Source organism: Zea mays, chromosome 5 (assembly GCF_902167145.1).
Source record: "Zea mays cultivar B73 chromosome 5, Zm-B73-REFERENCE-NAM-5.0, whole genome shotgun sequence".
In the NCBI taxonomy this organism is placed as follows: Eukaryota; Viridiplantae; Streptophyta; class Magnoliopsida; order Poales; family Poaceae; genus Zea; species Zea mays.
In genome coordinates, this window is record NC_050100.1 from 12,413,032 (window position 1) to 12,438,329 (window position 25,298).

Genomic DNA, 25,298 nt, shown 5'->3' on the forward strand with positions numbered 1-25,298 from the left:
CCCCCGCAGCGCGACAGCAACAACGACGTTCGTCAGCTCGCCCAGTGGCGGCGAACTCGACGACGTCTTCCCCCCATGGCGGAAGAGCAGCATCCGGGTTTGCCTCGCCACCCTCCTCGCCACATAAGGAGGAGATGGGGCAACCGTGGCCAAGCAGGAGGCGGCACCTCGTCGGCTGTCGGTCCAGAGCGAGTCGACGACGTCGGCACCCCAGTGGGGGACATGTCGGGCGTTGTCCTCGCACTTGAGACAACGACGGATGTCGTTTCCCCGCAACATGCCAACCCCAAGCGGACTGATGATGCCAGCACTCTCGCGAAGGACTTGCTGGGCGTTAGCCTCATACCTGAGATGACGGTGCAGTCCGTCCCCGACGCGACTTCCTCACCGTCCATCGACCAAGAGGTACCGTCCGTTTTCCATCATGTGCCTTTTAGATTCAGCTTCGATCCACCGAGCGACCCCGCTGTGGTGAGCGCTTTCGTAAAGGCGTACCCTAACCTTCTGGGGTACCATATGTGGTCATCTTGGGACCGACTGACGGCCGTCTCAACCTACGGACCCCCGGGTTCCGAGGAAGAAGACGACCCCGACTTCGGTTGGGATTTCTCCGGGCTCAGTGATCCCGGTGCCATGCGAAACTTCATGACCGCATGTGACTACTGCTTCTCCAGTTGTTCTAATGATGGCCACAGCCTTGACGATGAGGGTTGTGACCCGAGTCGCGAATGTTTCCACGTCGATCTGGGGGATCGCGACGAAGGCAACCACCTTGGTATGCCGGAGGATGATGATCTCCATGTGCCTGCTTCTCGCGTTGACATCCCGCGGGAGCTAGCTATGGTCCCAGTCCCTGCGGGGGGTCAGGACACACAGCTCGAGCAAATCCGCGAGTTGCAGGCCAAGCTCGACGAGGAAGCAGGGCAACTTGTACAGCTCCGGCAAAACATCAAGCAGGAGTGGGCAGGACGAGCACTCGCCGGAGAAGCGCGTCATCGGGCCCGGGACGTCCAACGCCGTATCGTTGAAGATGCCAGGGCAAGGCTGCCCCCGGCCTCCAGCGGGGTCGGCCAGAATCTAGCTGCAGTGGCAATACTACTCCGAGCGATGCCGGAGCCATCCACCACCGAGGGGCGGCGTATCCAGGGAGAACTCAAGAATCTCCTGGAGGATCCTGCGGTCCGACGGGCCGAAAGCTCTGCCCCCGAAGGCAAGGGTGCCCCCCGGAGCATCACGCAATGACTTCCCGACTCATGCGGGAGGCCTCGGTCCACACCGGGCGCACGCGGGATAGGACGCCTGCAGCCCCGGGTCGCCTCAGCGATGAGCCACACCATCGCAACCGTCGAGCCCGCCTCGACGAGAGGGTGCGCCGAGGCTACCACCCCAGGCGCGGAGGACGCTACGACAACGAGGAGGATCGGAGTCCCTCGCCTGAACCACCAAGTCCGCAAGCCTTCAGTCAGGCCATACGATGGGTGCCGTTCCCGGCTCGGTTCCGGGCCCCGACTACCATCACCAAGTACTCGGGGGAGACAAGGCCGGAGTTGTGGCTTGCGGACTACCAGCTGGTATGCCAGCTGGGAGGGACAGACGACGACAACCTCATCATCCGCAACCTCCCCCTGTTCCTCTCCGACGGTGCCCGAGCCTGGCTGGAGCATCTGCCTCTCGTGCAGATATCCAACTGGGACGACCTGGTCAGGGCTTTCGCTGGAAACTTCCAGGGCACGTACGTGCACCCTGGGAACTCGTGGGATCTCCGGAGCTGCCGCCAGCAGCCAGGGGAATCCCTGCGAGAGTACATCCGATGGTTTTCAAAGCAGCGCACCGAGCTGCCCAACATCACCGACTTGGATATCATCGGGGCGTTCCTCGCCGGCACCACCTGCCGAGACCTGGTGAGCAAACTGGGGCGCAAGACTCCCACCAAGGCGAGCGAGTTGATGGCATCGCCACCAAGTTCGCCTCTGGCTAGGAGGCGGTCGAAGCCATCTTCCGGAAGGACAAGCAGCCTCAGGGACGGCAGCAGAAAGACGTCCCCGAGGCGTCCGCCCAGCGTGGCACAAAGAAGAAGGCCAAGAAGAAGGCGCAAGCAAAGCGCGACGCCGCTGACGCAGATCTCGTCGCTGCTGTCGAACACAGGAACCCTCGAAAGCCTCCTGGAGGGGCCAACCTGTTCGACAAGATGATCAAGGAGTCGTGCCCCTATCACCAGGGTCCCATCAAGCACACCCTTGAGGATGCGTCATGCTTCGGCGCTACTTCCATAAAGCCGGGCCCCCGGCGGGAGATGGCAAAGGCCAAGACAACAACAAGAAAGAGGGCGACAAGGAAGAGGAGTTCCCCGAGGTCCACGACTGCTGCATGATCTACGGTGGGAAAGTGGCGAACGCCTCGGCTCGGCACCGCAAGCAGGAGCGCCGGGAGGTCTGCTCGGTGAAGGTGGCGGCGCCAGTCTACCTAGACTGGTCCGACAAGCCCATCACCTTCGACCAAGGCGACCACCCTGACTGCATGCCGAGCCTAGGAAGGTACCCGCTCGTTGTTGATCCTGTCATCGGCAACGCCAGGCTCACCAAGGTCCTCATGGACGGAGGCAGCAGCCTCAACATCATCTACGCCGAGACCCTCGGGCTCTTGGGGATCGATCTGTCCACAATCCGGGCCAGTGCGACGCCCTTTCACGGGATCGTCCCCGGAAAGCGTGTCCTCCCCCTTAGACAACTCGATTTGCCCGTCTGCTTTAGAACTCCCTCCAACTTCCGCAGGGAAACCCTCACGTTCGAGGTGGTCGAGTTCTGAGGGACTTACCACACGGTGCTGGGGAGATCGTGCTACGCCAAGTTCATGGTCGTCCCCAACTACACGTACCTCAAGCTCAAGATGTCAGGCCCCAACGGGGTCATCACCGTCGGATCCACGTATCGACACGCGTACGAATGCGACGTGGAGTGAGTGGAGTACACTGAGGCCCTCGCCGAGTCCGAGGCCCTCATCGTTGACCTGGAGTGCCTCTCCAAGGAGGTGCCTGATGCGAAGCTCCACGCTGGCAACTTCGAACCGGCTGAGGCGGTTAAGTCCATCGCCCTTGACCCCAGCAACGACGCCTGCAAGCAAGTCCGGATCAGCTCCGAGCTCGACCCCAAATAGGAAGCAGTGCTCGTCGACTTTCTCCGCGCAAACGCCGAAGTTTTTGCGTGGAGTCCCTCGGACATGCCCGACATACTGAGGGATGTCACCGAGCACTCACTGGACATCCGAGTCGGAGCCCGACCCGTGAAGCAGCCTCTGCGCCGTTTCGACAAAGAAAAGCGCAGAGCCATAGGCGAGGAGATCCACAAGCTGATGGCTGCATGGTTCATCAAAGAGGTATTCCATCCCGAATGGTTAGCTAACCCTGTGCTTGTAAAAAAGAAAGGTGAGAAATGGAGGATGTGCGTAGACTACACTGGTCTAAACAAAGCTTGTCCGAAGGTTCCCTACTCTCTGCCTCGCATCGATCAAATTGTGGACTCCACTGCTGGGTGCGAAACCCTGTCATTCCTCGACGCCTATTCAGGTTATCACCAAATCAAGATGAAAGAGTCCGACCAGCTCACGACTTTTTTCATCACACCTTTTGCATGTACTGTTATACTACCATGCCATTTGGCTTGAGGAATGCAGGTGCAACATACCAAAGGTGCATGAACCACGTGTTCAGAGAGCACATCGGCCGAACGGTCGAGGCTTACAGCGATGACATCGTTGTCAAGATGAGGAAAGCCTCCGACCTTGAAACGACATTCAAGTGTCTGAGAGTGAAAGGCGTGAAACTCAATCCCGAGAAGTGTGTCTTCGGAGTCCCCCGAGGCATGCTCCTGGGGTTCATCGTCTCCGAGCGGGGCATCGAGGCCAACCCGGAGAAAATCGCGGCCATCACCAACATGGGGCCTATCAAAGATTTGAAAGGAGTACAAAGGGTCATGGGATGCCTTGCGGCTCTGAGCCGCTTCATCTCGCGCCTCGGCGAGAAAGGCCCACCCTTGTACCGCCTCTTAAGGAAGGTCGAGCGCTTCACTTGGACCCCCCGAGGCCGAGGAAGCCCTCGGAAACTTAAAGGCGCTCCTTACAAACGCGCCCATCTTGGTGCCCCCCGCTGCGGGAGAAGCCCTCTTGATCTACGTAGCCGCAACCACTCAGGTGGTCAGCGCCGCGATCATAGTTGAGAGACGAGAAGAAGGGCATGCACTGCTCGTTCAGAGGCTGGTCTACTTCATCAGTGAGGTGCTATCCGAGACCAAGATCCGCTACCCACAAATCCAGAAGCTACTATACACAGTAATTCTAACGCGGCGAAAATTGCGACACTACTTCGAGTCTCATCCGATGACTGTGGTGTCATCCCTCCCCCTGAGGGAGATCATCTAGTGCCGAGAGGCCTCAGGTAGGATAGCAAAGTGGGTGGTGGAACTCATGGGCGAGACAATCTCGTTCTCTCCTCAGAAGGCCATAAAATCCCAAGTCTTGGCAGACTTTGTGGCTGAATGGGTCGACACCCAATTGCCAACAACTCCGATCCAACCCGAGCTTTGGACCATGTACTTCGATGGGTCGCTGATGAAAACAGGAGCCGGTGCGGGCCTGCTCTTCATCTCACCCCTCGAGAAACATGTGCGCTACGTGCTGCGCCTCCATTTTCCAGCATCAAACAACGTGGCCGAGTACGAGGCTTTGGTTAACGGGCTGCGCATCGCCGTTGAGCTAGGGGTTCGGCGCCTCGACGCTCATGGCGACTCGCAGCTTGTCATCGACCAAGTCATGAAGAACTCCCACTGCCGTGACCCGAAGATGGAGGCCTACTACGACGAAGTTCGGCGCCTGGAAGACAAGTTCTACGTGCTGGAGCTCAACCACATCGCTCGACGGTACAACAAGACTGCGGACGAGCTAGCGAAAATAGCCTCGGGGCGGACAACGGTTCCCCGGACGTATTCTCCAGAGACATACATCAACCCTCCGTCAAGATCGACGACACGCCTGAGCCCGACGAGACCTCGGCTCAGCCCGAGGTACCCTCGGCCACCGAGGGTGAGGCCTTGCGCATCGAGGGAGAGCGGAATGGGGTTGCGCCAAACCGAAACTGGCAGACCCCGTACCTGCAATACCTCCACCGAGGAGAGCTACCCCTCGACAAGGCCGAAGCTCGGCGACTGGCTCGGCACGCCAAGTCGTTCGTCTTACTGGGTGATGAAAAGGAGCTCTACCACCGCAGCCCTCAGGCATTCTCCAACGATGCATATCTGTCGCCGAAGGACAAGAGCTGTTGCAAGAGATACACTCGGGGGCTTGCGGTCACCACGCAGCACCTCGAGCCCTCGTGGGAAACGCTTTCCAACAAGGTTTCTACTAGCCGACCACGGTGGCCGACGCCACTAGGATTGTACGCTCCTGCCAAGGGTGTCAATTCTACGCAAGACAGACGCACCTGCCCGCTCAGGCCCTACAAACAATACCCATCACCTGGCCGTTTGCTGTGTGGGGTCTCGACCTCGTTGGTCCCTTGCAGAAGGCACCGGGGGCTTCTCGCACCTGCTGGTCACCATCGACAAATTCTCCAAGTTGATCGAGGTCCGACCCCTAACCAGCATCAGGTTCGAGCAGGCGATGGCGTTCTTCACAAACATCATCCATCGCTTTGGGGTCCCGAACTCCATCATCACCGACAATGGCACACAGTTCACTGGGAAGAAGTTCCTGAACTTCTGCGAGGACCACCACATCCGTGTGGACTAGGCCGTCGTAGCTCACCCCATGACGAATGGGCAGGTGGAGCGTGCCAACGGTATGATTATGCAGGGACTTAAACCGAGGATCTACAACGACCTCAACAAGTTCACCAAGCAGTGGATGAAATAGCTACCCTCGATGGTCTAGGGTCTGAGGACGATGCCGAGCTGAGCCACGGGTTTCTCGCCGTTCTTTCTAGTCTATGGGGCCGAGGCTATCTTACCCACAAACTTAGAATACGGTTCCCCGAGGACAAAGGCATACGACGACCGAAGCAACCAGACCAACCGAGAAGACTCACTGGACCAGCTCGAAGAAGCTCGGGACGTGGCCTTACTACACTCGGCACGGTATCAGCAGTCTCTGTGACACTACCACGCCCGAAGGGTCCGGTCCCGAGACTTCCAGGTGGGAGACCTGGTACTTCGACTGCGACAAGACGCCAGAGGGCACCATAAGCTTACTCCTCCCTGGGAAGGGTCGTTCATCATCGCCAAGATTTTGAAGCCCGGAACATACAAGCTGGCCAACGATCAAGGCGAGGTCTACAACAACGCTTGGAACATCCAACAGCTACATCGCTTCTACTCTTAAGATGTTTCAAGTCGTTCATATACCCCATTTTCTTTACATACATAAATAAAGTCTAACCGTCAAGGAAGGATCAGCCTTGCCTCGGCAAAGCCGGACCCTCCCTCGGGGGCTAGAAGGGGGGACCCCCCCCTCTGCATCAAAATTTTCCTCAAAAAAGTCTTTTGCCAGAACGTCTTTCGCGCTTTTCGACTGCTTCGATAGCGGGGTCCTAAAAACAACGAGAGTACACGTAAGCGGCAAGACCGACCGAGCCGAGGGACTCCTACGCCTCCGGGATACGGATACCTCACTCATTGCCTTCCACGATAAGTAACTCACGCTCGGATAAGCGATTGTGCTATCGAACAAGTCCTAACGCTTGAAAACTTTTCTGCCAGAACGACTTTCGTGTCGTTTCGACTGCTTCGATAGCAGAACCCTAAAAACGACGAGAGTACACGTAAGTGGCAAGGCCGACCGAGCCGAGGGACTCCTACGCCTCCGGAATACGGATACCTCACTCATCACCTTCCGCGAAAAGTAACTCACGCTCGGACGAGGGATTCTGCTACCAAACAAGTCCTAACACACGAAACGAGAGGAAAGAAAACACAACTTTATAATCCGACGTTAAAATGTTTAGGCCTCAGCAGCCGCAAAAAACATACGCATGCTTCAGACAAACTGTTTCTGCAGGTTCAGACATCGGCAGGGGGAGCAGCAGCACCCTCGGCGACGTTTTCACCCTCGGCGGAATCTGGCCCGGCCTCAGACGGCGACACGGGCGGAGGGATCTCCACCCTGAAGGAGGACGCCAACACCGCGCTTGGGCCCTCACAGTCAGGTTCTCCGCAAGGGTTCCGGCCCGAGCGGACGCCTCGGCTGGCCGCTCCGTAGCCTCAGCCAGCTGTCCCCCGAGGACCTCAGCCCGGCTCACGGCCTCGGCAGCGTGACTCCGGGGTTGGTCCCGCCCGCGGATGACCTAGCCAAGCTCCAGCCGCCGCTGTTGCACCTCCTCGGCCTGGGAAGCCACATGTTCTCGGGCCGACGAAGCCTCTTTTCGAGCCAACTCCGCCTCTGTCCACGCCGACACCGCTGCCTCCGGTTTCAGCTCATCGCAGAGCGGCCGAAGGTTCTAAAACTGAGTAAAAGAAGCCTTGAGTGGCAAGGCCGACCGAGCCGAGGGACTCCTACGCCTCCGGGATACGGATACCTCACTCATCACCTTACGCACAAGGCAACTCACGCTCGGTTAAGTGGTTCCGCTAGCCGACAGGCAAGTCCTAGTGCTCGAAATGAGGAAGAAACACGACATTACGCTAAAATGCCCAAATGTTCAGGCCTCAGCGGCCACAATGAACAAACACCCATACTCAGGGTACCATTACAAATGGGACTTTGGTTCCACTCCCGCGGGTATGAACAACCTCTACACCAGAGGGTCTGCGGGATAACAAACTCCGGGTGGCTTGCCAGCGACCGCTCCATCAGCAGCGACAACGACCTCCGCCTCAGGCGGCTAAACAGCAGCAGCGATGACCTCAGGGCAAACACTGTTGTAAGAAGGCCCTCGCCCACGTCCCCACTCGAGGGGCGAGGACAAGCCATCAAAGCCAAAGAGTCGGAGGTCTGACCGCGGGTGGCGCCGACGGTCTCGTCGGTGGAGAAACCTCCTCTGGCAACCACCACCTTAGCACCGACGACAGCGGCCACCTGCGCGCCAGCGCTACGCCGACGAATGGCGACCGCCCCAGCCTACACCGGCAGATCCCCACTCAAGTCCTCGCGGACGGGCAGTCACCAACCTCCGCGCGGAGGCATCGTGCCGGAGCGAGGACAAGACAATCCAAGAACACGAACACCGCCCATGCGGCGTACGACGTCTTGGACGATCCCCCGGTGTGCACGACGCAACAGTCACCCGTGCGGTGGACGGACGACCACGCCCGGATCAAGCGGCAGGAGGCAGCGTCGGAGGCCGCGACAGAGCCAGATGAGCCAGCGAGCCAGGCATGCTGGAGCTGACGACGCTTGCGGCCGACCGGTCCCGCATCGTCGAAGCTCGCACCCTCCGCAAGGCCGGTGAGCGCCCTCTCCCTGAATGTTGAAGGAAGAGGCGGCCTGCCGGCCCATGCGGGAGGTAGAGCCTCGACTCGGTGTGCCCCCCTCCCCAGCCCGGATGATGAACATCCTTGAAGCTGAGGGCGGGGCAGAGGCCGCAGCCCGACTTGCTTCTCCCCACCACAAAGCTGGTGGTCATCATCTTGGATGACCATTGGTGAGGGACTGCAGCCGGGCTGCGTGATGAAAATCCTTGAAGCCGAGCGATGACTGAAGAGCGCCAACCCCCGTGGGGTCGCGCTCCTCCAACAAGCCGCAAGACGAAGGCAACACGGGTGCTCCCCATCCGGGGGACCGGAAGGTGGAAGGGCGCAATGCATGAGGGGAGTGCGGAGGCATGTCCACTGCTCGGGGGATCGATCCCTTTTTAAAGGCGGCTCTCCCCACTCGCATTCCAAGCGTCACGAGCAAAGTCTCCACCAACGAGCTCCAGGGTTCCCACCCTCCGGCGGCGGGGGCTGGGTCCCACACGTCATGTGGGCTGACCAAAAAACGGAAGAAGCCAAACCACTGCACGCGAAGTAGGTAACCGCCCCGCGGTTATAAGCGTTCCCCCATTCTCACCGAAACCAGCGGGTGAAAGGGCGGACCGCCATGCAGGAGGCGTGCAACTGCACCACAATTGTGCACCCTTTCGGCTTCATCGCATCCGGTGGGTCAACGTGAAGGCCTGGGCCCGCATGTCATGCAACCGGCGCAACGGTTACTGCGTGCAAGGAAACTGCACCGCCACTCGCGCCAATGCCGCGTCTTCTCGACTACGGAACCAGTGTTGCGACTCGAGGCAGCCCTGCGCATGACCCAACAGTGCTAATCGAGCACAACGATCACGGGTCAGTCAGCCGCAGGGGGAGGCGTGGTGGTCGATATGGCCAAAAGCGGACCGACAGTAATTGCAGCAGCAGACAGGCGGAGGCAACGGTCAAATCGCCTGCAGGCTCGTGTCCCCTCCTGAAGCGGCAGGAGAGCCCTATCCCACGACATGAAGACGACGCGCCCGTGTTCCGTTCCTCGAACGGCTCGCGCACGTGCAACGGCCGCCCCGCGAATCGCCCGTCCCGTCGCATTAACTCCTCGGCAGGGCAAGCGACACCTTTGGCAGGCGAAGCGGGCGTCGTTTCACCTCCGCCATGATGACCGCGTCAAAAAAGGTGCGCCACACCATTTAAATTCATATCATTTTCCTCTTCCTCTTTCTCTTTCTTACTACAGGGACCGGGAAAGGGGATATTTCGGAAAGAATCCTTCTCAACGAAGGAAACGGGCCCCCGAGCCCATTACTGATCAGGGGTTCGAAGCCTGGCCCCTCGAAAGGGTTCGACAGCTGCCCAAGAGCACTCGGGCTCCGCGCCCTTTACTGATCAGGGGTTCGAAGGCTGGCCCCTCGGAAGGATTCGACAGCCGCCCCAGAGCACGCAGAGTGAGGGATGACTCTGGGTACGTCCGTTACATGGCCGATGCTCGGGCTACACTCCCAAGGTACCCTAGGACATTTCCGATACCAGCAGTAGCGATTTTGTAACAAAATCCCACCAGAGGGAGGCATCGAGCCCTCAGACCCTATCGATTGGGGTCCGGGTCCGGCAAATCACCTGCAGGTACTTTTAGAGCGCGCCTCTGGGCCACTAGCCGACCCTTATCGAACGGGGCACGGGCGTCCACTCGGATCACCCGTTAGCAACTCACTGGAGACACCATGTTCGGCGCCCTCTGAGGGCAACATGGCGCTTTCCCCCTTCCTCCTTGCGGAAAGGCGACAAAGGGGCGTATAATAAAAGTCGAGACAGTCCTTGATCGTCCTCTCGCTCCGTGCAGAGGCTCGGGGGCTGCTCTCGCAACCCGGCTACGGCCAAACCGTTGACAGCGTCAACAAACCAGCCTAAAAACTCGGAACCTGACCATGCACCCGGGCTACGACCAGGCCGCATGAGGGAACAACAAGGCCGACCGAAGCATCACGAAAAGCATTAAGACCTCAGAGGAGTCAAACCACTCCTTCGAGGCCTCGGGGGCTACACCCGGCGGGTGCGCTCGCGCGCACCCCCCGGAATAAAGTATAATCGTGGAAGGCCGGTCCCCTCGCAAAAAAGTGCGACAAAGCCTCCAAGCGAGTACCAACACTCCCTTTGAGGCTCGGGGGCTACTATCGGGTACCGTAATTAGGGGTACCCCCAACACTCCTAAACACGGCTGGTAAGCCCCATCAACACAAACTGTAGAGACTGATGGGCACGGTTCAGGTCAAGACCTCGCCCACCAAGGGACGCAATCTCGCCTCGCTCGACCCCGGCCTCGGGCGAGAACAGTAGTCCCGGATGAATTCACGCCTCGCCCGAGGGTCTCCTCAAGCAGTGGGCACATCCTCGGCTCGCCCGAGGCCCAGCTCGGGCAGGCTTCGTCGAGAAGCAACCTTGGCCAAATCGCCTCACCAACCGACCGTATCGCAGGCGCATTCAATGCGAGGGTCGCCTAACACCTTATCCTAACACGCGCGCCTCAGTCGGCCAGGTCGAAGTGACCGCAGTCACTTCGCCCTCTCACTGACCGATCTGATAGAAAAGCAGCGCCGCTCAACCCGCTCCGACTGCTGTGCCAGCCACCCGGGCAAGGCTGACAATAGCAAGTTCAGCCTCGGGCGCAACAGGAAGCTCCGCCTCGCCCGACCTTAGGCATCAGCCTTGGGAGGAGGTCTCCGCCTCGCCCGACCCCAAGACTTGGCCTCAGCCTCGGCCTCGGGAGGAATCACGTCCTCGCCCAACCCCGGCCTCGACCTCAGGAGAAGTCTCCGCCTCGCCCGACCTTGGGCTCAGGTCAACTGCGCCACAAGGGATACATCATTACCCTACCCCTAGCTAGCTCAGGCTACGAGGGAACAAGACCAGCGTCCCATCTGGCTCGTCCCGGTAACAGGTAATGATGGCTCCCCGCGTGCGTCCATGACGACGGTGGTTCTCAGCCCCCTACGGAAGCAAGGAGACATCAGCAGGATCCCAGCAGCACCGCCAGCTGTGCTTCTACAGGGCTCAGGCACTTCTCCGACGACCACGTTATCGCGTACACAGGCCTCTAGTACCTCTCCGACAACCGCGTTGGCATGTACACAGGGCTCAGACACCTCTCTGCTAGACACGTTAGCGCATAAGCTACACCCCCATTGTACACCTGGACCCTCTCCTTGCATCTATAAAAGGGAGGTCTAGGGCCTTCCTGCGGGGGGAGGGGGGTCGCGCGGAGGGACGAGCAAACGAACAGGCTCACTCTCTCTCTCTCTCACGAACGCTTGTAACCCCTACTACGAGCACACCCCCCCTGGTGCGAGATAATACGAGCCGCGTTTTCCCCATATGTTCCATCTCGCGCCAACCCATCTGGGCAGGGGCATGCAGCGACAAATTTACTGGTTGGCTTACGGATCCCCCGGGTCCGAAACGCCGACACTTAGGCAGAAAAGTTAGATAGTGTGTGGCAAGTTAGGCAGGGAACCAACCATGCCCTAATTATTCAGGACATTGAAAATTTATGGAATGTTTAGGAAAGTTGTTGGAGTTTGATTTTTCGTTTTCTCCCTACTTTAGGTTATTGGAGCTAATAAAAGGAAGCTTTTGTAGTTGCTCTAATAAGAGAGAAAGAGACATATAGAAGCTGTAGATTATTATCGTCTTTTTATCATGTCCTCAATGATTGAGATTAAAAGAACATACATGAGATGTAACGCCATATTTTTTTGAACCAATAAAAATTTCAAGTTTTAGTTTAGTTTATTAAGATTTGAGTGGTTTAGAATCATAAATTATAGTTTTAAGTATTTTCTTTTATTATATAACAATTAAAACAAAAATATAAGGCTGAACTTGTTTTGTTGTATTCATAGTGTTTCTAAGTGCAAAACCTGTTTGAAACATAATAATGAACCTCGTAGAAGTAACCGATAATTTTTCGTATTTTTCTAATTACTTGTTTGAAACTTGTTTGGAAGGCTCCAGTCGCTCGGTGCGGAAGTTAGAGGGATTCCCGAACGTGACGAGTAGAACGACTTGTCCGAGCGAACTGGCGCCAAAGCCTGGCATGATGCCATGAATCGGCGCAGCACTGGGGCGCAACGCGTAGCGCGTGATTCCCAGAGCGTCGAAGGTCTCAACGTATATGACGTTGAGGGCGCTCCCTCCATCCACGAGGACATTTGAGAGGTGTTTTCGTGCCGACGATGGGCTCGACGACGAGGGGTAAGATCTAGGACACAAGATCTTGCCTGGATGATCACGTCGGTCGAAGGTGATTGGAGTCACCATCCAGCGGTGGCGCGAGGGACTGGATGGCTCCACCGCCGTCCACCTCTTAGGTGCTTAATTTGTGACGGCGTTTGATGATGACAAATTGACAATTTCGAGGTTTGGTGGTGTAACCTCCCCTCTCGCCGCTTAACAACAGCGGTGGGTTGGCCGAGACTTCGCTTCTCCTCTTTATAACTTTTACATTTTAGCTCTGATATGCTACTCGCTTCGCCTCTCCATGAAAAGCCTAGAGGATCAGAGTTGGCTTTTAGAGGGTTGTTGTGCCCAACACGAGATGCCTATGCCACCATCGACTTTATGAGTGATAACATCCTGAAGCCTATCAAGAAAAATGTAAAAAGTGCGGTCTTCTATCTGCATATCCAATAGAAGAGCGATGACTCTTGACGAAACCGAGGTCACGATCGTTGACTGCCACCTGGGGGCAAACCCCGCTTGGCCGCTTTATGCCCATGGATCAAGGCACCTAAGACACTTGTGGGCTTTATTTGACTTTGACTTGGCAAAGACTAGCCAAATCTTCCACATGCTCCTGAAAGAAAAGCAACTGAAGCTCTCGGTGTATCATCACATTTCTTCGACCAAAGAACTAAGGGTGCGTTTGATTTCAACGATAGAACGGGATGAGACGGAACGATACCTCAAATAAAATTGTTTGGTTCAGGGTCAGGGGTTGGAACAGGACTATCCCAGTGTTATCCCCAGTTATCCCTCAAAATTAGAGGGACGAGAGAGGACGACATGGGACGTCCAACAGACTCTAAAAGGATGGAAATACTACAAATGGCATACCTCGACCACTTAGCGCCGATGACTGCAAGGTACTCCGATCATAATTCAGGCTGCCATCAAGCAGGTGCTGAGGAGCGGCTTGTCTTCACGAGAAATATCATCAAGAATTCGTTCCACATCAACATGGTCAATGTGTGGCCTCGGCCTCCAAAGGGAAGAAAACATCCATGTGATCGCCCCCTGTAATTTAGACCAAAACACCATATGTCGGTGAAGGAAATTGACGGGTATCACCGATGTTATCTAGAGTCAACGCATCTGGTTGGCATGTATATGCGACTAGGGCTGGAGAAACGTAACGAGCCGACCCACTGCCTGAGCTTAAGGACAAGGCTTGGCTTAACTCGAAGTAGTATCAAATATAACATATAGAATAAGTATTCAATATTATAAGTAATTTAAAATTTGAAGTATCATATATTCATTATCAAAGGCTAAGAAATAAACTAATGATCCATTATTATTTTACAGATTGATTGATTTAACACAGTTAGCACGGCTCGTAAACTGGAACGAGCCATCTTGGCTCGACTCGCTTTATCAACTAGCCTAAAGAATAGATCTGGATCAGCTTGCTCTATTCCGAGCTTAAGCCGGAGTCTAGATGATAAAGATAGCAGGAGAAGCACCTGCACATGGTCATTTTTTTGTGGATTCGAACAGGTCCTTTATGCATTTATTTGGTGTGAGATTTAGCTTGCTATTTTTTGTTGCAAAACCAAATAAACCATATCAAATCCGTGATGACCAGGCGATGACATGTTCGGTGGGGATCAATTTAGAAACGTTTCTATTGTAGATTTAGATTTTTAAGAAACATTTCTGGTATGAAGTCTCCAGGATTTAAAGCAACTTTTCTGCATTAGCGGAGAAACTTACCTTGATTTATTTATTTTTCTATATCCACTAAGGCTTTGTTCGTTTACACCAATCCCGCTCTGGATTAGCATAGATTGGAATTAAATCCATACCTCAATCCATGCCCCAAAATAATCCATGACTACTTAATTTTTTTTGTTCGGTTAAACCCATCATGGAATATAACCCAAAGGTTTGGGAATTTTTTAAACTATGGAAGACATGGATTCTATCCATAGCCCATTAGGTATGGAACAAATCCATGAGATATTGCACAAGTTTACATTAGAATCCATGGATCAAAAGAATAACTAGCTTTGAAAGTCACATGGATTTGTTGATGGATTTAATCCCACCATGGGATTGGGTGTGAGATATGAATTCACCCAATCCATATCCGGATTAAATCCATGGTGGGATTATATCCCATGTAACCGAACAAGGCCTAATGTGGGAGTTAGCTCTTTCCTAGATCTCAGCTATGTGAGTCTCTAGGACTGGATTTACCTTTTACGAAAAATAAGCTAAATCCCACATACTTTAAACTATTCCACTTCAAAATTACTAATACTGTAATACAGAAGCGGGGCAAGAATCAAAACTATGCGAAACTAGCTAATCGATGTTTCTCCTTGCTGGGCATAAAAAACTGGAGATGTTTTAGTGATTATAGAAATTAGCTAACCGAGCATAAAAACTAAAAATGATTTTAGTGGGTGAAATATTTTTTTATCTAAAGAAGCCGAAACATTTCTTGTTGGCAAACGGGCTTATAGGTATTTCGTGCCAGAGAGCCTAATTTTCAAAGACGACGTTATTTTTGAGATGGTCTCCGGTACACCGTGGAAAATAGATGTTTTATACTATAGATGACATTGTTTTAATAATAGAGTTTGAAATAGAGATAAGATATGAGAGCTGCTGGAATATCCCTCAACACTTTTTGAAATTGTAATACTGTGCTCGTTTTCGATCCGTACAGGCCTGTTCGGTTATTATAGTTCCATATAAATCGGAGTAGATTGATATGGGTTAATAGAAATTTTGATTTATTAGGGCTAGTTTGGGAACACTAATTTCCTATGGGATTTTCATTTTCCCAAGGGAAATTAGTTCATTTTCCCTTGGGAAAATGAAAATTCCATGGAAAATTAGTGTTCCCAAACTAGCCCTTAGAGATTGAAATCCATCAATCTATATGGTTAGAGTTGAAATAAATATGTCCTTAGATGAAAATTGAAAGTAAGACACGGTTGATTTTTTCTTGTGCTCTGGCTACTATCAACGTCTTTTTAAACAGTACCAACTGCTGCGAATCCCAGGATGTGCCGACTCCCGGAGCTGATCCACCAACATCAATTAGCTTATCTCTTGTGCGGCTGTACCTACAGGCTACAGTACTGCAGCCGGCACGGTATAGTAGCGAAATAGTACGAGTTTATTGAGAATGACGTATTTATTATTTGCATAGGGTGCGCCGTGCAAGCGACGCTAACGGGTCCGCGGGCGGAGCCACTCAGCCACCCACCAATTCGCAGCACCCCGTCCCCTACCCTACGTCCTACCAATAGTAGCCACCATTGGTGTCTCGGACTCTCGGCTCGGTGGAACGCAACGCATTGCGACCGACCCGCCCACTCTCTCCACGACTCAATCGCTAGACTAGAGAGAGAAACCCTTGTACCCGTGTTCCTTTTCATCCCCCATTTTCTCCGAGTTTCCGGCCCATCGCCGAGCATCGAGTCCAAGGAAGCGGAGCCGGCGGAGAAGGGGAGATTTGACTTTCCCGTCGGGTGCCTAGGGAGCAGGAGGGATGCAGCGGCGGCGGGGCCACACGTGGGCAGGGGTGGGGAAGACGGCCCAGGCGGCGGCGGCGCACGCCGCGCTCTTCTGCTTCACTCTCCTCCTCGCGCTCAGGGTCGACGGACGCACCGCATACTCCTGGTGGTACGCGCTTAAAACCCTAACCTCCTCGTCCCCTCTCACCCGGCTCTCGTCTCTCCCGCCCCGCCTCGGTTCGATCTGATTAGTTTGGTTTCTACGAGCTGGGAGGCTTCAAATTGTGTTGCGTGGTGATTTTCGGGATAGCGCCCCACTGCGATGGAGATGTAGTTTTGGGGATTGGGCGATTCCTATGTTCGCTTTTTCGAGTGTTGCGTGCGATTCAGGGTTATCTGCCGTGTAATTCAGCTACCTGTCTGGGGCTCAGATGAATGTTGACAGTTTTTGGTAGTGTTCAATTGATGCCAGTTCAGTGACCCCAGTTATAATCGAGCTGATTCTGGTCAGCATTTCCTCACTCGCTTTATATCGCTAGTAGATTTCTTGCCAAAAAGAGCTGTTCCTTTGGGCACTGTTCTGATATGCCAAAGGGAAAGGAAAAAAGTCTTGTAGCTAGAATTAAGTAATACTGAATTATAGATTACTCTATGACAACTACTATAAATCGACAATGGTACAGCCAATATGAATTGCTAATGATGCTACTTCGATCGTGTAGGATAATATTCAGTCCACTATGGCTCTTTCATGGTATTGTTGCACGCGGAAGGTTTTCAATGCCTGCCCCTTCTTTGCCTCATGGCCGTCATGTGAGATTTACATATCGGCTTGTCTATTAAAACTGACCTTCTCACTGTTTGCATTACCATTGTTCATTTTGCATCCAATTAGCCTGATATGTTTATTTTCTTCTTTCAGTGGGCACCATGTCATTCGATTGTTGCGGCGCCTTTACTAATTGCGTTCGAGCTGCTTCTTTGTATATATCTTGAAAGCATAAGAGGTAGGGTCAGAATCCATTGGGTAAACAAAACCTGTCCAATGGCCACCATATCCTAGAATTGTTTAATCTGAGACGCATGTTAAGTCTATTTGTTCTGTTAGCTGTGTAATCTTCACACTTCTTTTCCTCTTTGTTTGCCCAGTTAGAAATCATCCATCTGTTGATCTGAAGATTGTGTTCCTTCCCCTGTTGGCCTTTGAAGCAATAATCCTTATTGACAATTTTAGGTAATCAATTTTAGCTATCACCTTTTTTCCTGTGGATTTTTAGATTGTGTCATTGCAAGTTATTTTTCCCCAACTATGACAAAGCATTGCACATAATGACACAACCAGGAGTTGCTATTGTCTGAACAGTTTGCCTTCTTACATTTGTTGCCACACTTTTTGTTGAAATACTTTTTAAATTTTAGTTAAATTTTGTATGATTTCAACTGTTATGATATATCTTGTTATGTATGTTACTTTGCCTATTCTTGTAATCTCTATAGACAATTGACCTGCCTGATTTTTTAAATATCTAAATATCTAATGGACCCATATAAGCAGCTAAACGTGTTGTCTTCCAAGTTCCAACATCCACAGTTCCAACAGTTGCCTGCTGTGCTAGCTTTTTCATTTGCCACATTATGTCTAAGAAAGAAATGTGTTTGTTGGCCTTAAAACTATCTTGGTAAATGGTCAAATCGCTCATGTACCAATGCATGTTTAGGCAACGTAGTATGCTATTAAAAAAGTGAATTGTTTATTTTTATTGTTCCTTCATCATGGTCTTTAGCTTGAGATTTCTTCTGGAACCAATTATAAGGCTCTCAATTGTCTATGCTGCGTAAAAACTATCTTTTAAACAACAACAACAAAGCCTTTTAGTCCCAAGCAAGTTGGGGTAGGCTAGAGTTGAAACCTAGTATAAGCCACTAATCAAGGTGTAGGCACGTGGATGACTGTTTTCCATGCACTGCTATTCAAGGCTAAAATCTTTGAGTATATTCCTACGTCAACTTTGGCCTTCCCATTACTATCGCACCTTAGGATCCCACTACGCATTGGTGCCACTTGAAGTCTTTGTTGGACATGTCCAAACCGTCTCAACCTGGTATTGGGCAAGCTTTTATTCAATTGGTGCTACCCCTAGCATATCACATATTCACATGTATCATTGTTCTGGGCTTGATCCCTTGTATGACCACAGAGCTATCTTTAAAAAGAGTATGGCCCTGTTTGACATAGCTTATTTCACAGATTTAAGCAGAAGTTGTACCGAACAGTAGGCTTATGCAGCAGCTTATCAGTTCATATGCTTCTCAAAATGAACTAGAAATAAGCAACAATAGAAGCAACTTTTCATCAGCTTCTTAGATAAGTTGCTTTCCCAACAAGCAAAAGCCCTGCCAAACAGAGCCTATCACAACTGAATGTCAGTGGAAGCATTTATGTATATCCTCACCGGTCTACAACAACAACAAAGCATTCAGTCCCAAGAAAGTTGTGGGTAAGCTAGAGTTGAAACCCCACAGAAGCCACAAAATCAAGGTTGAGACATGATTTGTCGCTTATTGGGTTTCAACTCTAGCTTACCTCAGCTTGCTTCTTCTTGTTGTTGTTTGCTTCTTCTGAAATTGTATTTTTATATCCAAGCAAATATTTAAGCTATCGCATACTTGTACTCTGTAAGCTTCTATTGCTTTTCATTGCCTGCAAAACTACATGTGTAAACGCTTCGAAAGCTTGTGACACATAATCTACATTGATGGCTTGGCATCCATTGTTCTTTTGACAACATTACAAAAAAATCAATTCACAAGATCCTTCTGTATGTTAATCTGTTCTGCTTGTGTCATAATATTGTGTATAACTTCACACTTCCATGTCAGCACACGTTCAGGACATTGGTCATTGTTTGAATCGTCTCTAACTCTCTATCTTCTTCTGCCCAAATTGTGAACCTCATTGTCCAAAGAAAAATATACTATTATTTGTTATTTTTGGTGGGCTGCTGCCTACTGTATTAGTCACTATGGACATTGACGTCTATGCATTTCTTGGCATGGTTCTTTTATTTGTCAGAATGTGTAGAGCTTTAATGCCTGGGGATGAAGAAAGCATGAGTGATGAAGCTATTTGGGAGACACTTCCTGTAAGTCTCACACTAGTGGATCTGACTGCTTTTGGCACAATTTCTTGTTGATTTGCATTGTAGCCCATTGTCCAGTTAAAAAAGAACTTTAGATTATGAGTATCACTTAACCAGGGAAAATTAAGTCATGCAATATGTTGGCATTCATTTGATACTCTTTGGTAATGGAATGGAGCATTACATATGCCACAAATCAACTGCATAGTTGAATACATAAGACTAATATATGATGCTATATGCTATATGTCGACATTATTGGAAAGATTATTAGTATAAAGCAAGAATATTGGACTAACTGTTCAGATGTCTTGCATCACTTTGCTAAATTATCATTTAAGCACTTGGCCAGTGTAAGGCTGTAAGCTGTGTTGAACTAGTTCATATGCATTATTACAAACTGATACAGTGATGTCTTCCATGACTTTTGCTATAGATCATTTTTAACCACTTTTGTCCTTTTGGGCAGGTGTAATTAGGGGTGGCAATGGGCTCTAAATTTTACATTATAATATTTAAGAATCGGATCGGATTAGGATTGGACTCTATTTCTATTCATTTTTGATCTAAAATTTATTTAGGGCCTTAACATTTTGTGAAGAAGTATTTGGATCGCGATCCATTACCACCTCTAGGTGTAAGCTGTGTTGAGCTAGTTCTGATGCAGTACAATGAACAAATATATAAACACATTGCTATAAAATATTGAGTCCGTCTAACTGAACAACAAGCTTTTGTCAGAAGCCTAGGGTTTATTTTCTCGTACATGTTTGGATTGCTCTTTGGCTTGTTCAACCATATCTTTCGGTCGAACAAGATGTCTGCTGAGTGGAGAAGTATGTTGGTACCGATCTACAAGAATAAGGGGGATATTCAAAGCTGCATAAATTACCGGGAAATTAAGTTGATGAGCCATATTATGAAGCTATGAGAGAGATATTGTACATCGTTTGAGAGAAGAATAACGAGGATCTCTGAACTAATTTGGTTTCATGCCTGTTAGGTCAACCATGGAAGCTATTTTGTTAATAATACAAGTGATGGAGTAGTATAGAGAGCAGAAGAAGGACCTAAACATGATTTTCATTGACTCATGGAAGACTTATAATAAAATACCAAGGAATGTTATGTTGTGGGCTTTCGACAAACATAAAGTTCCTATGAAGTACGTTGGACTCATTAAGGACATGTACAACAATGTTGTGATTAGTTTTCCAACAAGTGATAGAGACACATATGAGTTCTTGATTAGAATAGGACTACATTAAGGGTCAACTTTGAGCTCTTACCTTTTTGCCTTGGTGATGGATGTAGCTCGCAAGGGATATGCCTTGGTGTATGTTTCTTTTTGTGAATGGTATAGTGCTAGTTGACGAAAGTCAGGCGAGAGTAAATAGGAAACTGGAGTTGTGGCGGGAGACTTAGTCCAAAGGTGTTTGACTCAGTAGAACTACAACCGAATATGTGACTTCATCGCTACTACACATGAGGAAGGAGATATTAGTTTGGAAGGTCAAAGTAGTGCTCAGGCTTTCAGTATTTGGGATTAATGCTATAGAGATATGAGGATATTGATGAAGATGCTAGCCATAGCATCAAAGTAGGGTGAATGAAGTGGCGTCAAGCATCTTACTCTCTATTTGATAAGCGGGTACCACTGAAGCTAAAAAGTAACTTTTATAGGACGTTGATTAGACCTGCTATCAATGTTTTCAAGTCAGACGACTTGTTGGTCGTTTTGGCTAACCGACTTGGGCGATTAATCGCGATTAGTCGGACGACTTGGCGATTAATCGCTATTTTTTCCGAACCGACTTAGAGGATTAATCGCGACTAATCGGACGACTTGAAAACATGCTGCTATATCGTAAGATGTAGAATGCTGGCCCTACAAAAAGGCAACATGTTCATTAGATAAGTGTTGTGGAAATATGCATGTTGCGTTGGAGTATGGCCATAGAAGAAGGGATTACGTTCAAAACGATGATATATAGAATAGGCTAGGGGTAGAGCACCATTTGAAGAAAATCTTATCTGACACCAGTTGAGATGGTCAGAGGCACCAGTGCGTAGTGGAATTCTAAGGCACGATAGTAATGGAAAGAGAGGCAAGTGAAACCAAAGTTGACATGGGGAGAGACAGTAAAAGAAGACTTGAAAGGATATAATATATCCGAAGATTTAGTCTTGAATAAGAGTGCATGGAAAACGTCCATCCATGTGCTTAGTCTTGACTTATGGCTTATGTTGCGTTTCAACTAGCCTACCCCAAATTGCTTGAGACTAAAAGAGCTTGTTGTTGTTTGGATTGCTCTTTGATGATTTGCCAGTTACAATTTTACTTTTTTTTTGCATTTCATACAAATGTTTAATCAATAATCAATATAAAACATCACTTCTACCCCTCTTAATCAGAAGCATTAAGTTTTTTCACCCTTTTGATCTTTTGTGTAGATCTTACTAGCAGCTGGGATGATCAAGATTCCAGAGAATGTATCATTTTTAACTAGAATGGAATATTAGACATTTACCTTATTACGTTTAATCTTTTTGAACCAGCATTTTTGGGTTTCAATTTCAATGGTGTTTCTTATAGCTGCTACAACATTCACCCTTCTCAAGCTGTCTGGTAAGTTTTGTTGGTTGCCTTCCAAATGTTACTTACAAAACTGAATTTATACTTTAGACCTCTTTATTCTATCTTCTTAATTTATAAAGGGGTGCAGTTCTCCTGCGCGTTTTCGAGAAAAACGTTACTTACAAAACTGATCTCCTCACTTAGGGTTCCTTAATTTAAATCTTTAGAATTTGTTGCATTATTTCTTCTTGACTAGAATGACTAATTATTACAACTTGTTTCTTCTTCATTATAGTATTTGAAATCAGAAGAGACCTCTCATTTAGTGCTTGTGAAAGCAGTTGAACTAGCTACTGTTTTAAGTTTCACAATGTCAAGTCTCTCTCTTTCTCTCTCCCAGGTCTTTTTTTGCTTTTATTGTGCAATGTTTTTGTAATAATGCATAGTTGCACATGGCAGGTGATGTTGGTGCTTTGGGATGGTGGGATTTGTTTATAAATTATGGGTGAGATTTGTTGCTGTGGCGTTATTCCTTTTTATGAGATTTCAGTTAGTCTAATTCGGCAGCTTGCTTATCCAGGATTGCAGAATGCTTTGCATTTCTTGTCTGTACAAGATGGTTTAATCCCATGATTCACAAGTCTCCCACTCATGGGGAGGCTAGCTCATCATCAGCGATTAGATACCGTGATTGGGAAAGTGGTCTTGTCCTCCCATCACTAGAAGATCATGAACAAGAGAGGCTTTGTGGTCTACCTGATATTGGGGGTCATGTAATGAAAATACCTCTTGTGGCTTTCCAAGTATTGCTTTGTATGCGGTTGGAGGTATGTTACATCCCAGTCTTGTGCACATAGGGAACATTATGAACTGTAGAGGGATGGAATTGCAGGAAACATTTTTTGTTTCTTCTTTTTAAAAAACCATCTTATGACAATATTTGAATAGATAAAAACAATTCGATAATCATTGTGTGATATACAGTTCTATTCGTGAATTCTAAAAACACTTAAAAAATCTGGCTGAGTTTAATTAGTTTTTCTGTGGCAAACTCTGTCTTATGCCTGGAAATAGGTAGCAACTAGCTGATAAATGTTACTGGCTGTTCTCTGTTTAAGTGATCAATAATGAGCTTCATACTCTCATTTATTACAACATGTATTATTTTATTTCAGGGTACACCACCAAGTGCTCGCAACATTCCAATATTTGCTCTTTTCTCGCCACTATTTATTCTGCAAGGTGCTGGTGCCTTTTTCTCTCTAGCAAGATTAGTGGAGAAGGTTGTTCTGCTATTGCGCAATGGACCAGTTAGTCCTAATTACCTTACAGTCTCATCAAAAGTTCGTGATTGCTTTGCTTTTCTTCATCATGGTTCAAGGTACTATCTAATATCTGATATGAGCTAATTTTGTATCTGTTTTTCTTGCTAGTGTGTTTTTGCCTTGTTTGAACCATACAGTAGCATCTTGTAAAAATGCAGGCTTTTAACTATGCAGCTTCTTTGTCCATGTTTTATGCAGGCTTCTTGGTTGGTGGTCTATTGATGAAGGGAGCAAGGAGGAACAAGCCCGGTTGTTCTATACTGAATCTACTGGGTTTGTTACTGTTCATTTGACTTCTGTTAATTTTCCCAATCCTCTTCTACTCTTGTTTTGCTGCATGCTTACATACTGTGCTGATTATTCACTCTTTGGTTGAAGGTACAATACATTTTGTGGCTATCCACCAGAAGTGGTTAGGAAAATGCCTAAAAAGGACCTTGCAGAAGAGGTTACATGATATAATCAATTTTGTTCCAGAATTATTATCTCAAGACATTTGTTTCAGTTCACATCATCACAAACATTAACTTCCCACTTGCCCACCTTTAGGTTTGGAGGCTGCAGGCAGCGTTGGGAGAACAATCTGAAATCACCAAGTGTACCAAACAGGAATATGAAAGGCTTCAAAATGTAGTGCCCCTTATTGTGACTGCATCCTTAATCCTTATTTTTCCGTTTGAAGCATGTTCACTTCATACACCCTTACACAAAAGGAACCATTTAGGTCTAAACTGTCAACGATAAGGACCTTTAGACAGTGTAGCCCTGATTCTAATGAAATTCTTTGGGAATTAAACTGTTGACTTTGTTATTGAATGAGTTACTGTCATTGCTTACTGATAGTTATTACCTTTTATATGGGTCATAGATAGTTAGCTTGTTAAATTCATCAATATTTCTATTGACAGTCATCTTTCTCTCGTTTTTAGGAGAAGGTTCTTTGTAGGGTTTGCTACGAGGGAGAGATATGCATGGTGCTTCTTCCCTGCCGGCACAGAACTTTATGCAAGTATGATTCAGTCTTTTTTGTTCTTTTCATATATGCCCTTCCTAGCTAGTTAGGCAATGCTTGAAATTGTTACTACATTGTTTCTGACGGTACATTTTCTTTATTAGATCTTGTGCTGAGAAATGCAAGAAGTGTCCTATCTGCCGTGTCCCAATTGAAGAACGCATGCCTGTATATGATGTTTAAACCTCACTAACTCAGCTTAACATTCAAATTTGTACATATGGGTTCTGTCATGCTGTGCATTTAGTCTCGATCACAACTTTAAGCTGATTGAGGTGTGCGTTTCAGAAAAAAAGTCTACAATATGTGTATATCATGCCATGTCTAACCAAAAGCATGGAAAGGTGGCTGATGAGCATTTTGCCATTTCGGTCCAGTTATCTACTGTAAGTATGTGGTCAGTGTATTCCCCTTTTGTGATTGGTAGATGAGTCAGTCTTGTTTGCGTAGCAGCATTTTCTCAGGGTTATGCAGTTGTTGAGAAGAAAGTAGAACAAAAACAGACTGTAAATAAAAAAATACTGCCTTTTTTAAATGTAATCCTCAAGTGTAAACCTCCCTGTTGTGCCATTTTGTAGTAGAAAAATGTCTGCCGAAATTTGTGACCGCAACGCTTCGTTGTCTGGTGTCTTTTCACAATGTGAGGGGTCGTCTTAGCAAAATTATTTAAAGATTGTGGAAGCATGTCTGGAGAAGAAAGGTTGCGTCTGGTCTGTGCCAAGGAATCATTGTTGGTATGTTTTTTCAAACCGTATTGCGGTGATTGGAACCAATTTAATCATGATACTGTGGACTGCTGTCTCCTTTTAAAGCAGAGTATAAATCTAAATATTGTTCGTCAAACTATTTTAAGTTTGACTAAATTTGTATAAAAGATATTGATGCTTATGCTATTATGGTACGACAATTTTTTTAAAAGTATCAGATAGTATTTCTCACTAATTCTCATTAGAGTACGAACGCAAGGGTGTGGCTCTCTTTCTATGTGCAAGGATCAAGTGCTGTTTATTGGTATTTTCTGCCACAAGGTTGTGGCTCTCTTTCTATGTGCAAGGAT

The 25,298-nt window shown here is 48.9% G+C and overlaps 1 protein-coding gene across 1 annotated transcript; it reads left to right on the forward strand.

Annotated features, from left to right (window-relative positions):
* The first annotated feature begins 15,977 nt into the window (after positions 1 to 15,977).
* LOC100280299 (putative RING zinc finger domain superfamily protein) lies at positions 15,978 to 24,792 on the forward strand. The gene is made up of 14 exons (NM_001361038.1): positions 15,978 to 16,355; positions 16,909 to 16,999; positions 17,109 to 17,193; positions 17,336 to 17,420; positions 19,260 to 19,329; positions 21,886 to 21,955; positions 22,364 to 22,409; positions 22,485 to 22,731; positions 23,080 to 23,285; positions 23,428 to 23,502; positions 23,608 to 23,677; positions 23,779 to 23,859; positions 24,159 to 24,238; positions 24,346 to 24,792. The coding sequence occupies exons 1-14, from the start codon at positions 16,222 to 16,224 to the stop codon at positions 24,422 to 24,424; spliced, it is 1,419 nt and encodes a 472-aa protein (NP_001347967.1). The 5' UTR covers positions 15,978 to 16,221; the 3' UTR covers positions 24,425 to 24,792.
* Positions 24,793 to 25,298: the final 506 nt, after the last annotated feature.